This window comes from Sander vitreus, chromosome 2 (assembly GCF_031162955.1).
Source record: "Sander vitreus isolate 19-12246 chromosome 2, sanVit1, whole genome shotgun sequence".
NCBI lineage: Eukaryota > Metazoa > Chordata > Actinopteri > Perciformes > Percidae > Sander > Sander vitreus.
The window spans coordinates 1,325,437-1,337,847 of NC_135856.1; the positions used below are offsets into that span (position 1 = coordinate 1,325,437).

Here is a 12,411-nt window from a genome sequence, read left to right on the forward strand (position 1 = left end):
ACAGCTTTAGTTACTAGTTACTTTAGTTACTCCACTACATTCATCTGTTCCAGCTTTAGTTACTAGTTACTTTAGTTACTCCACTACATTCATCTGTTCCAGCTTTAGTTACTAGTTACTTTAGTTACTAGTTACTTTAGTTACTCCGCTACATTCATCTGTTACAGCTTTAGTTACTAGTTACTTTAGTTACTAGTTACTTTAGTTACTCCACTACATTCATCTGTTACAGCTTTAGTTACTAGTTACTTTAGTTACTCCACCACATTCATCTACAACTACATTTTCCTGATGATACTTACACACTTTTACTGAAATAACATTCTCGATGCAGGACTGTAACTTGTAACAGAGTATTTACACAGTGTGGTATTAGTACTTTTACTGCACTCTCAGAACAAGCAAGATTAATATCAAAGTAAGTGGAAAATGGCAAAAAGTGACCAAAAACGTCAACTAAAAAGTCGAAAACAGCGACAACGTTAGCCCAACCAGATCCGTGGAAACAGCCTCAGCCTCTCTCTCTGTATCCGTGGAAACAGCCTCAGCCTCTCTCTGTAAACTCCTCTGCTGCTTCTCTAAACTTCAACAAAAATAGCGGTAAAGATTTTAAAAAAGGATAAAAGAAAGCAACTAAAGTGTGAAAAAGTGAAGAGAAAGTCAGAAAGACAACAAAAACGTTTAAAATAACATCTACAACATCAAAATGTTTTATTTTAGATGACGATGAAAGGCCAAAAGGGCCACTATGAGAAGTTGTTGCCAAGGTAACAGCTGATGGGGACATCTGTAAGACATGTATCAGCGGCCATGGCTGCCAGAGTGATGCAACCTGAGCTGCAGATTCCTCCGTCAGGTAACACGCTGTTATCTGATCTTCAGCAGCAGAGCATGACTCAGCACTAAAGACCTCCTCGTGATAAATGGGCAGTCATGGATCAGTCCATTCACTTATTAAATCTCAAAGGAATCACACGTTTAATCTCTTCTAAATGTACGCTAACAAACTTATTTAAACTTTAAATGCACGTACCAACATGGGGATGACACATATACAACCTGCAGTACTGTGGTACACATTATACTGGAACTGTAGTACACATTATACTGTAAATACACATTATACTGTCACTGTGGTACACATTATACTGGAACTGTAGTACACATTATACTGTAACCGTAGTACACATTATCCTGGAACTGTCTCTGTGTGTGTGTGTGTGTGTGTGTGTGTGTGTGTGTGTGTGTGTGTGTGTGATCAGATAACATGTTTGTGAAGGGAGGATCTCTGCTGCTCTCCCCTTTAACCATGGAGGCGTGTCCCCTGCTGCTGATTATGGTGCCTTCAGGTGCAGCCTCTCTCTCTGGAAACTACAAACCCATTGAAACAGCAAGCGTCTCAGTCAAAAGTCGAAAAAAGAGACAAAAACGTCAGAAAACAGTTGAAATAGGCAAACAAAAATGTCTAAGAAAGCTTTAAACACGACAAAAACGTCGAAAATGTAACATAAAAAGCGAAAAATCGTCTTAAATACTGAACACAGTGGGGGAAACGAGCGTCTTTCCTCTCAGTGGTGCCCCCTTAATGTATGTTGCGGCAAATGTGGCTGCGCCTGTAGTCGCAGCATTACGGTGTCTGAGCTGCGGCTCTATTACCGTACACGATGACATGGCAGCGGGCATCAAACAGCAGCAGCTGCTCCCTAACTCCAGGTGAGTCGGTTCTCTGCTTATTATTACTTCATTAAACGGTCCGCCAGCCTGTCGGTTAGCCTGTCGGTTAGCTTGTCGGTTAGTCTGTCGGTTAGCTCGCTGCTTTGGTCGTGTTGATTCAGTGCGACGGCGGTCTTAGATTGGGGTTGAACAGCGGAGTGTACCCGGAAGCGACGTGAGAAAAACTGGCACGTTCGACCGTGTCCAGGTGTTCCATGTGATCTGTGTTAGAGGAACACTGAACACTGTGCGGGCAGCAGAAACTCTCTTTACCAAAGGGTTATAGTGTGTGTGTTTACAGGAAGAAGTGTTGCGTTAATGCAGCGGCGGAGCCAGATGTTGTAAACATCTCCCGGCTGCTATATATAGGCCACGCGCTGTTTTCAAGTCATGAGCGATAATCTGTAGGCTGCATCTGTACATCACTGTAGGAACACATGACAGTTGCTGCTATTTTTACTGTAACTCCTGTCACTGTCTTCATTCTGAAAACCGAACACACTCCTGACGCCTAAATAGACATGTAGTAGTAAACATTCAGTAGACAGATAGTAATATAGACACATACTGTACAATAGAGACAACAATATACATATAGGCACATATCAACATAATATCAAGACAAGTAGACATGGAGTGGGATGTAAAGTGCAAAAAGTAAATGTGCAAAGTAGTGTGCAAGATCATAATGGAATGATAAGTATGTAACGTGTAGAGAAGTGGGTGAGTGGCCCAAGAGGGGATGACCCCACTTATCCTCAGTTCAGTAGAGTGATGGCAGTGGGGAAGAAGCTGTTCTTGTGTCTGGTTGTTTCTGTGATCAGGGATCTGTAGTTTCCTGCCAGAGGGGAGGAGGTTGGATGCTTGTAATATTTCTGTGTGTATCTTGGAGCTTTTTTTTTTAAGCCAGCACGTTCCAAAATGTGTTACAAACTAGTTCCATGTGTCTGTTATAGGCTGTGAAATGGTGAAGCGTGTTGTGTTTGCTACCCAAAACAGAACATGCATGGTTTACTCTTAAACACAAGGAGTGAAATGTTCCAACCAGGGGCGATTCTAGGATCAGACCTTTAGGGGGGGGGCTCAGCCCCTAATGCGAATGTGACACGGATATAGTGCACGCTAAATCAGTAATGTTATTAGCCCATAATCTCTGAGCTACTGAACAACAACGCCAGCTACGACGTTTTTGGACCCTATGATGGAACTAAACCTGACACTTTCTAAGTCACAGTAGGCCTAATAACAATCTTCTAAAATTCTGAAATTTTAGTCGCTTATGTTTCAATTTGGGGTCTACCCAGCTAACAATTTATGGTTCCCAGAACGTTCCGGGAACGTTCGTTTTTGGTTGCGGGAACGTTCCCTGAAGGTTATGTTTTGGTTAGATTTTGGTTCCCACGGAAAGTTTTCTTAACGTTTAGGGAACCTTAGTTTTTGGTTACATCGGACGTTCACAGAACTTTTATGGAACGTTCCCTGACGTTGTAACTTAACTTTAACAACCATTGTACCGAAAAATAAAAAATGTATATAATAATCAGAATCAGTTTTATTGGCCATATAGACATATACTATACAATAGAGACAACGATATACATATAGGGACATTATATACAAAAATACAACTAATCTGCTATGAAATGACAAGTGCAAGTGTGTGTGTGTGTGTGTGTGTGTGAGAGTGAGAGTGAGAGTGAGACTGTGTGTGTGCAAGACTGTGTAGTGTGTGTGCGAGTGAGGCTGTGTGTGTGTGTGTGTGTTTGTGTGTGTGCGAGTAAGACTGTGTGTAGTGTGTGTGTGTGTGTGTGTGTGCGAGTAAGACTGTGTGTAGTGTGTGTGTGTGTGTGTGTGTGCGAGTAAGACTGTGTAGTGTGTGTGTGCGAGTAAGACTGTGTGTGTAGTGTGTGTGTGTGTGTGTGTGTGTGTGTGTGTGTGTGTGTGTGTGTGTGTGTGTGTGTGTGAGATAGAGACAGTGGCTGCCGAAACAGCTGTCATGTGATCAGCCGGCGGACGCCTAATTTCTCGGGATATCGCACAAATTGGTGCGCATGGATTTTGCGTTGGAAAGATGGGGCTGTTCTTTTTCGACAGGATATGATATTGATGTGCATCCCGGCGCTGTGGTTTCCATGTTTTTGTACAATAACTGAGAGAAAGAAATGTCCTCTTGTCTCTTTCTACAGACGGCCGAACTGAAACCCTCAGCGCTCTGTTGACAACACCGGACTCATTCTCCACCCAGCTCCCAGGTTTCACTGCTGTGGGTTCTCTGAAGCAAACTGCATGCTGGGAACATCACGGTGAAGGTTGTTGTTGGCTGCGTCACCGATGCCTCGATGCCGAGCGTTCCTCAGTCAGTACCTGCGATGGTCCAACACCGTCACCCAGGCCGCGGCCCTGTGCGTCATCACGTTCTGCCTGGTGCTCCCTCTGTGCTGCCACCGGATGCTCTACTCCTACTTCTTCATCCGCTCCGTGTACCTGGACTCCATGAGCGAGGAGGCGCTGCAGGAGAGCCTCCAACGCGGCCGCGGCGCGCTGCTCTTCTGGCAGAGCGCTTCCACGGCCGCAGCAGCGCCGACGTCTTCCAGATACAGCGACGTCGCCCAGCGTCCCGAGCTGCTGGTTACCGTGGTGACGGCCAGGCGGAGTGAGGGGCGGGACTTCCACTACCTGCTCCAGGTGATGCGGCAGCTGAGCGGCCTTCTGGGAGGCTGCGGGGCGCGGCCGTGCGCGGAGGTCTTGGTCTGCGACGTGGAAAGCGGGCCCCTGGAGAACCAGGACGCCAAGATGCTGGAGGCCCACTTCAGGTTCGGTCCCTCTTATTTTATTTTTCTCCAGATATTCTGAACCTATGGCTCAGGGGTGGGGCTGCACGATATTAGGAAAATATCTAATTGCGATTATTTTGGCTGATATTGCGATTGCGATATGATTCATGACATTAGAGGGAATGATCGTTTTTGTGTCATTATTCTCATTTTCATTGAAAAATATGTTTTTATGTTTGTATGTTTTTCTGTAGGATACGATGTGTAGGCCAGAAGTCTCTGCAGCACCACAATACTGTATTTTAGAATCGGTATCGGCATTTATAATGAATAAATTAATATTAAAAAAATAAAATAAAAATGGATGAAACCCCCCTTCAACCATGTTCTGAGTGTTGGCGTTGCATAGTCTGTCCACCAGAGGGCGCTCCACACCGTCCCTGTGGTTAACCCTTTCAGTTTCATATCTGAAGTTTGTATTTTTATACATTTTATTTATCAGAACTTTAATATATTTTGATGTTCTGTTGTGACAATAAAACAAGTTATTTTTATACTGCATTATCATATTATTTTAGTGAGGACTCATAAATAAGTAATGTTAGGGAAATCTGTTTATGTTTTGTAATGCGTTTCTGGATTTCTTTTTTATAAGATATATCGGAATATCGAGATTTTTAAATATTTCGTTCTGTTTTGTTGTCTCTATTTCTTCAACACTGTCACTCTGTTGAAATACGCACTCACGCGGTACGCTCCGTAGGGTTCGTCACATAGTGGACCGTGCGCTGACGTGCACTAACATGTGCAAGTGGCACAGTAACTGGCCAATGAAACATGATCATTACAAACACAACTAAACCACACAGCCAACGGACGGGACGCAGCGCTCCACAAAATAAACTCAATATTGCGTACGTATTGCGACACTTTCGATATGTTGCGATAACGATATTGAGTCGATATGTCTTGCACGCTTAGCTCTCATTGAAATGTTTTGTAGCCTAAGTAAAGAATGACCTTTCAAAGCTTCTTTCCTCTCCTTGTGTATGTACTTTATATCAAACCTGAAACAGGGTGATCCGGCGTTCCCCGAAGGAGCAGCAGAGGGACAGCAGGGAGCGAGCCAACACCTTCGAGAGGGAGAAGAGGGATTATGTCTTTTGTCTCCGCAAAGGCTGGGAGCTGGTGCAGCCTAAACACGTGATCGTCCTGGAGGACGACGCTCTGCCAAAGCCAGACTTTTTCTCCGTGGTGAAGGACCTGCTGTCCCGCCGCTTTGCCCTGCAGACGCTCTACGTCAAGCTGTATCACCCGGAGAGGCTGCAGCGCTACTGGAACCCCGAGCCGTACCGCATCCTGGAGTGGGTGGGCCTTGGGCTGGTCACAGCGACGGCCCTCCTCCTCGCCACTCGGCTCTGGAACGCGTGTTCGTTCTCCTTCTCGCTGTCGGCCGGCCACCTCCTCTTCTTCACGCTCTACGTCATGGCGGCCGCCGAGCTGCTGGGGCGGCACTACCTCCTGGAGGCGCGGAGGCTCTCCCCGCAGCTCTACGCCGTCTCCCCGGCGACGGAGTGCTGCACGCCGGCCATGCTCTTCCCCGGCAACGCCTCGCTCAGGGTGGCCGAGTATCTGGACGGCTCGTTCTGCGCCAAGGGCAACGCCAAGGACATGGTTCTGTATCGGATGGCGAGGACGATCCCCGGGGAGAAGGCGCACAGCGTGGAACCCAACCTCATCACACACATCGGGGCCTTTTCCTCGGTGAGGGCCAATCCAGCGAGGCCCAAACTCCTCTGAGAGGGGGGGAACGCAGAGCAACAAGGCTGCATTTAAAGGGTAACTGTCAACTTTCAAATGTAGTCGACACTTGAGTCTTTTCTTTTCATGCCACTTTCTACATTTCAGAGAGAAATATTATACTTTTTACTCCGCTACATTCATCTGTTCCAGCTTTAGTTACTAGTTACTTTAGTTACTAGTTACTTTAGTTACTCCACTACATTCATCTGTTCCAGCTTTAGTTACTAGTTACTTTAGTTACTCCACTACATTCATCTGTTACAGCTTTAGTTACTAGTTACTTTAGTTACTCCGCTACATTCATCTGTTCCAGCTTTAGTTACTAGTTACTTTAGTTACTCCACTACATTCATCTGTTCCAGCTTTAGTTACTAGTTACTTTAGTTACTCCACTACATTCGTCTGTTCCAGCTTTAGTTACTTTAGTTACTCCACTACATTCATCTGTTCCAGCTTTAGTTACTAGTTACTTTAGTTACTAGTTACTTTAGTTACTCCGCTACATTCATCTGTTCCAGCTTTAGTTACTAGTTACTTTAGTTACTCCACTACATTCATCTGTTCCAGCTTTAGTTACTAGTTACTTTAGTTACTCCTCTACATTCATCTGTTACAGCTTTAGTTACTAGTTACTTTAGTTACTCCGCTACATTCATCTGTTCCAGCTTTAGTTACTAGTTACTTTAATTACTCCTCTACATTCATCTGTTCCAGCTTTAGTTACTAGTTACTTTAGTTACTCCACTACATTCATCTGTTCCAGCTTTAGTTACTTTAGTTACTCCACTACATTCATCTGTTCCAGCTTTAGTTACTAGTTACTTTAGTTACTCCACTACATTCATCTGTTCCAGCTTTAGTTACTAGTTACTTTAGTTACTCCGCTACATTCATCTGTTCCAGCTTTAGTTACTAGTTACTTTAGTTACTAGTTACTTTAGTTACTCCGCTACATTCATCTGTTCCAGCTTTAGTTACTAGTTACTTTAGTTACTCCGCTACATTCATCTGTTCCAGCTTTAGTTACTAGTTACTTTAGTTACTCCACTACATTCATCTGTTCCAGCTTTAGTTACTACTTACTTTAGTTACTAGTTACTTTAGTTACTCCGCTACATTCATCTGTTCCAGCTTTAGTTACTAGTTACTTTAGTTACTCCACTACATTCATCTGTTCCAGCTTTAGTTACTAGTTACTTTAGTTACTAGTTACTTTACACATTAAGATTTCTGCACACAAAACACATGTAGTTTATACACAAACACATAATTAAATTTTTGTTGAAGGTCCCATAGCATGAAACTGTCCCTTTATGAGGTTTTTTAACATTAATATGAGTTCCCCCAGCCTGCCTATGGTCCCCCAGTGGCTAGAAATGGTGATAGGTGTAAACTGAGCCCTGGGTATCCTGCCTTCAGATACAGTATTAGGGGACCACTAAGGTCTATATAAAGAGACTTCAGATACAGTATTAGGGGACCACTGAGGTCTATATAAAGAGACTTCAGATACAGTATTAGGGGACCACTGAGGTCTATATAAAGAGACTTCAGATACAGTATTAGGGGACCACTAAGGTCTATATAAAGAGACTTCAGATACAGTATTAGGGGACCACTAAGGTCTATATAAAGAGACTTCAGATACAGTATTAGGGGACCACTAAGGTCTATATAAAAGAGACTTCAGATACAGTATTAGGGGACCACTAAGGTCTATATAAAGAGACTTCAGATACAGTATTAGGGGACCACTGAGGTCTATATAAAGAGACTTCAGATACAGTATTAGGGGACCACTAAGGTCTATATAAAGAGACTTCAGATACAGTATTAGGGGACCACTAAGGTCTATATAAAGAGACTTCAGATACAGTATTAGGGGACCACTAAGGTCTATATAAAAGAGACTTCAGATACAGTATTAGGGGACCACTAAGGTCTATATAAAGAGACTTCAGATACAGTATTAGGGGACCACTAAGGTCTATATAAAGAGACTTCAGATACAGTATTAGGGGACCACTAAGGTCTATATAAAGAGACTTCAGATACAGTATTAGGGGACCACTAAGGTCTATATAAAAGCATTCAAAGAGCACCATGTCGTGGGACCTTTAAAATGCATTTTATAAAAAAGTATCAGAACATGTTTGAGCGATCATTCCTTCAACCAGCTTCTAGAAAAGGTCGCCTCGTATCCAAAAAACTGTTGATATCCCAGTCTTTGATGATGTTTAAAAGTTACTGTGTTTCTCCTTCTTTTCAGGTCTGCAGCCCTGCAAACTGTCGACTGGTTGATTTTTGTCCAGTAACCATAGCAACGCACAGAGCCTACCGTAAGCCGTAAACAGCCGAGAGGCAGTAAACTGTCACAAACTGCAGTAAAAATCCAGATTGAGACGCAGATTCTGAATGCGCTGTATACACGTCCAAAGAATGCCTCAAAAATCTGAAAAATTCCGACATATCACACGTCTTAATCTGAAAAGGCTAAATTTAGAAAAAGGCCTTATTCAGAATATCCAAAAGGATGTACTGATTACATGACCCGTATCATGTTTGCATGTAGACATACTCACTATGACGCAGGTTCACTGACGGACCTGATTCAACCTTTTAAGTCACCTCGAGATGCCAAAAAGTCTCACTTTTTGGCTGATTTTCACGTGGTGTTGGGACAGAAAGTTCGATCAATCTTCTCACCAGCAAATCCCATAAACCACTCTCTGTGTTTTCAGTCTGATCAGACGTCAGATCATGTCATCAATGCTGGAAAACCACTTCAATCAGTTTTGCTGACTTTCAGGTTTGCTGTTCAGCGGAAGGTTGAAATACTTCTCTCGCGCCTGGGGTCACGAATCTTCAACAAAGTATATCAGATGTTTCTATCATCATCTTCCTCCCAAAATTCCACCAGATGCATGTATTTTCCTTCCTCTGTCTCTGTGTTGGCGTTCTAACCTCTGGTGGATTTGTGAGGACTATGGTTAACTGCTCCTCAGATCTCTGCAGGGTAAATCCAGACAGCTAGTTAGACCATCTGTCCAATCTGAGTTTTCTTTCGTACGACTATTTTGCAGCGGCTCCGTCCGGAGCTTAGCCCCGCCCAAGACGATTGTGATTGGTTTAAAGAAATGCCAATAAACCAGAGCACGTTTTCCTCCCATCCAGGAATGCTGTGTGGACTAGCCAGACCCTCCTCCACAGCGCTGTGGAGGAGGGTCTGGCAAAGCGAGACTAAAAAAATGCCAACCAGTCCTCCAAACCGTACGACGTTATGAGAGACAGTCTCATTCATGCATTATTGTTTGTATTTTTACTCAAAATGTTAAAAGAGAAAAGGTTGCTGTAAAGTTCCTAAAATCTAAGAAAGATCACACTACGTTTAAGCTAAAAACGTTAGCTTGATGTTAGCTCGACGTTAGCCTGTCGTTAGCAGAATCTGAAGAAGATTGAAAACATGACTTACTAAAGTGTCAGACGGTTATATAACACTAACGTAGCATCTCACTGACCGCTCTGCATCACTGAATGTGCCTTTAATATTTTTGACGTTAAGTTTTACTCCGTGACAGAATATTACCCATGATTCAGCTTTGGAGGAAATGACTCTAAAGTGGATCAGTTGTAATGTTTCAGTGCATTGTATTTGTACATATTCATATAATGAATTAAAAACCCGCGAGAATCACAGGAAGTAGCTGCCAAAGTAAAACCAATACGCCTATGAGAGTTCAAAGTCAGGAGCATAAACTGGTTCCTGTTTTCAGCTCTGACCCGCCAAATTAAGAGTTTGATTCTCAAAAACAAAGGGCAGCATTATTATAAATATGACATATTGTTTAAAACATTGTCGGCAGCATAAAATGTGACATCTTCAGATGTCGAAGTCTGAACAAAAATGAAGAGTTTAAAGAACAAAGACTGACAGAAAGACATTGTTGATGAAACATCCTGTAAACTATGATTCAGATTTAAGTTTGGCAGCTCGAAAAGAATCTGATTTCTGACTTCACTACTAACTTTCAAACTGCACTTTATTATTAAAAATATACAGTAAAATCATGACAATAAATGGTTATATTATTTAATAAAATACAGAAACATATCAAGGTTTAAATATCAAAACAATCAGTGAACTGCAGTTTTATATTTTGAGGAAAATATCTACAATTACAATTTACACATATGTAATTTGACAAGTTCCTAAAAGCTTTCTGAAGTTATATTTTCTCAGTTTCACTGCGTGTTTAAACTGAGAAAGACATTTTACTTTAAGGTCTGATTTCAGAAGAGGGAACTTTATTATTTGTCACAGACAATCGTCCAGTAAAATGGAGTGACATTCAGTCTCTTAAAGCTGGGTTTCCACAGGCAGCTGAAGTAACGGCAGAGCGACTCAATTGGTTCCCTCTGAGACGGCGAAAGTACCCGGATGTTCACCGCTCTCCCAAAGTCGACTCGGAGTCAACTTTCGCAGAGTGGTAGCCAATGAGAGAGCAGACTCATCCAACGTGCCTCCAATATTTTCTGCCGTGTATACACACATGCTATACGTGCAAATGAAAAGATTGTGATTTTTCCTATAGCTTCCTTTATGATACGTATCTCTATGACCACAGGAATGCTAACAGCTAGCTTGGCAAAACATTGGTACTCCTGGTGAGTTTATATATATATATATATGTATATGTGTGTGTGTGTGTTTGTTTTAGTAGTAGTGGTAACGTTAGCATTGTGGTAACGTTAGCATTGCATTCATTCATTCATTTATTTACTATAAAGTGCTTCCAAAAAGTCGTGTGGGACGATAGGGCTTAAATTGAAGGGAAATGTAGGAACACAAGACCTAATTTTGAAAAGGTCCTAGAAATGTGGGAACATAGGGCCTAATTTTAAGAAAAATCTTAGAAATGTGGGAACATAGGGCTGACCCCACGACAACTAGCTTGTTACTAGTATATAATGATATTCAAACTAAATGGCAAAGCGTGTGCCAGGAGTAGAACACTTACAACAGTTGTGTTAGGCCAGATATAAACTGATAGAAAACATCAACACCAACAAGTCATTGTCTGCAAAACGTGAACACCGTCGGCATCGTGTTGTGGTGACACGACTCCGCGTCACGGATACAGCGGAGACGTGCCGGGGGGAACCCAGCGTAAGATGTGATTGAGGTTTGATTTTGGGGTTTTATTTCTGCCTTACAAATTTTCGATTTTGTAATTTTAGCATCAAATGTTTTCTGTCTTTGATTCACTGCAACACAAACATTTGAAGGTTTTGTTTGCACGTTAATAGCATTTAAGATAGATTTAGACTATTGTTTAAATCTGGCATTTCAAGATACAAGCCGTGTAATAACACGATGTGAAAATGCAAATGAAATGTTTTTACTTCCTCTTCCAGGATCACATTTTGATTTTGAGTTGAATTGAAATCTTGGCACGTGATTGTGTGAACACTGAGACTCACTTTTTTTCACTGTTTTCTACATTTAAACACAATAAAGCTCTGTGTTTGAAGTCACTTGGTTGTCGGGGAGTTTGTATTCCAGCAGTGACCACTTCTTTATGTCACACCGTATCTGTTCAATAACCACATTGTTGTAGCCAATTTAGACGCGGATCTGGGAAGCTACACAGTTTCTCAACCTCAGCTGTGTGCGAGTGATGTTTTTAGATCTCGTCTGCTCGTTTTTAATCTTTCACAGTCTTTTTGTAGGTGTTATTAAATGCATTTATAAAATACCTACAAAAAGACTGACTGTGAAAGATTAAAAAACGAGCAGACGAGATCTAAAAACATCACTCGCACACAGCTGAGGTTGAGAAACTGTGTGGCTTCCCAGATCCTAATTCCTCCATCTCCCTCACCTGTGATTCCCTTTCTAACCTCTGATTAGCACACATACACACAGGTGCGCATGTGACGTAGCCAACAAACCATTCACAGAAACCTACCACACACACACACACACACACGTCTAAATTGGCTACAACACCCATAAAGAAAACAAAAGTTTTCAGAAGTCACAGCTGACATATTCATAGAAATGTGAAATGATTGCTGAGCTTTTTGGTAACCCTTTATGCCATAAAGGGTTACCAAAATG

General features: G+C 42.3%; 1 protein-coding gene across 1 annotated transcript; it reads left to right on the forward strand.

Moving 5' to 3' along the window:
• The first annotated feature begins 1,603 nt into the window (after positions 1 to 1,603).
• pgap4 (post-GPI attachment to proteins GalNAc transferase 4) lies at positions 1,604 to 11,825 on the forward strand. Its single transcript, XM_078272394.1, has 4 exons — positions 1,604 to 1,713; positions 3,900 to 4,526; positions 5,564 to 6,326; positions 8,560 to 11,825. Exons 2-3 carry the CDS (start codon positions 4,045 to 4,047, stop codon positions 6,285 to 6,287), a joined length of 1,206 nt encoding a protein of 401 aa, XP_078128520.1. The 5' UTR covers positions 1,604 to 1,713; positions 3,900 to 4,044; the 3' UTR covers positions 6,288 to 6,326; positions 8,560 to 11,825.
• The last annotated feature ends 586 nt before the right edge of the window (positions 11,826 to 12,411 follow it).

Excerpts from the sequence above, each read along its gene's own strand:
- pgap4 (XM_078272394.1), top strand. The coding sequence starts at position 4,045 with ATGCCTCGATGCCGAGCGTTCCTCAGTCAGTACCTGCGATGGTCCAAC. Across the intron at positions 4,527-5,563 it reads ATGCTGGAGGCCCACTTCAG|GGTGATCCGGCGTTCCCCGA; the intron begins GTTCGGTCCCTC and ends AACCTGAAACAG.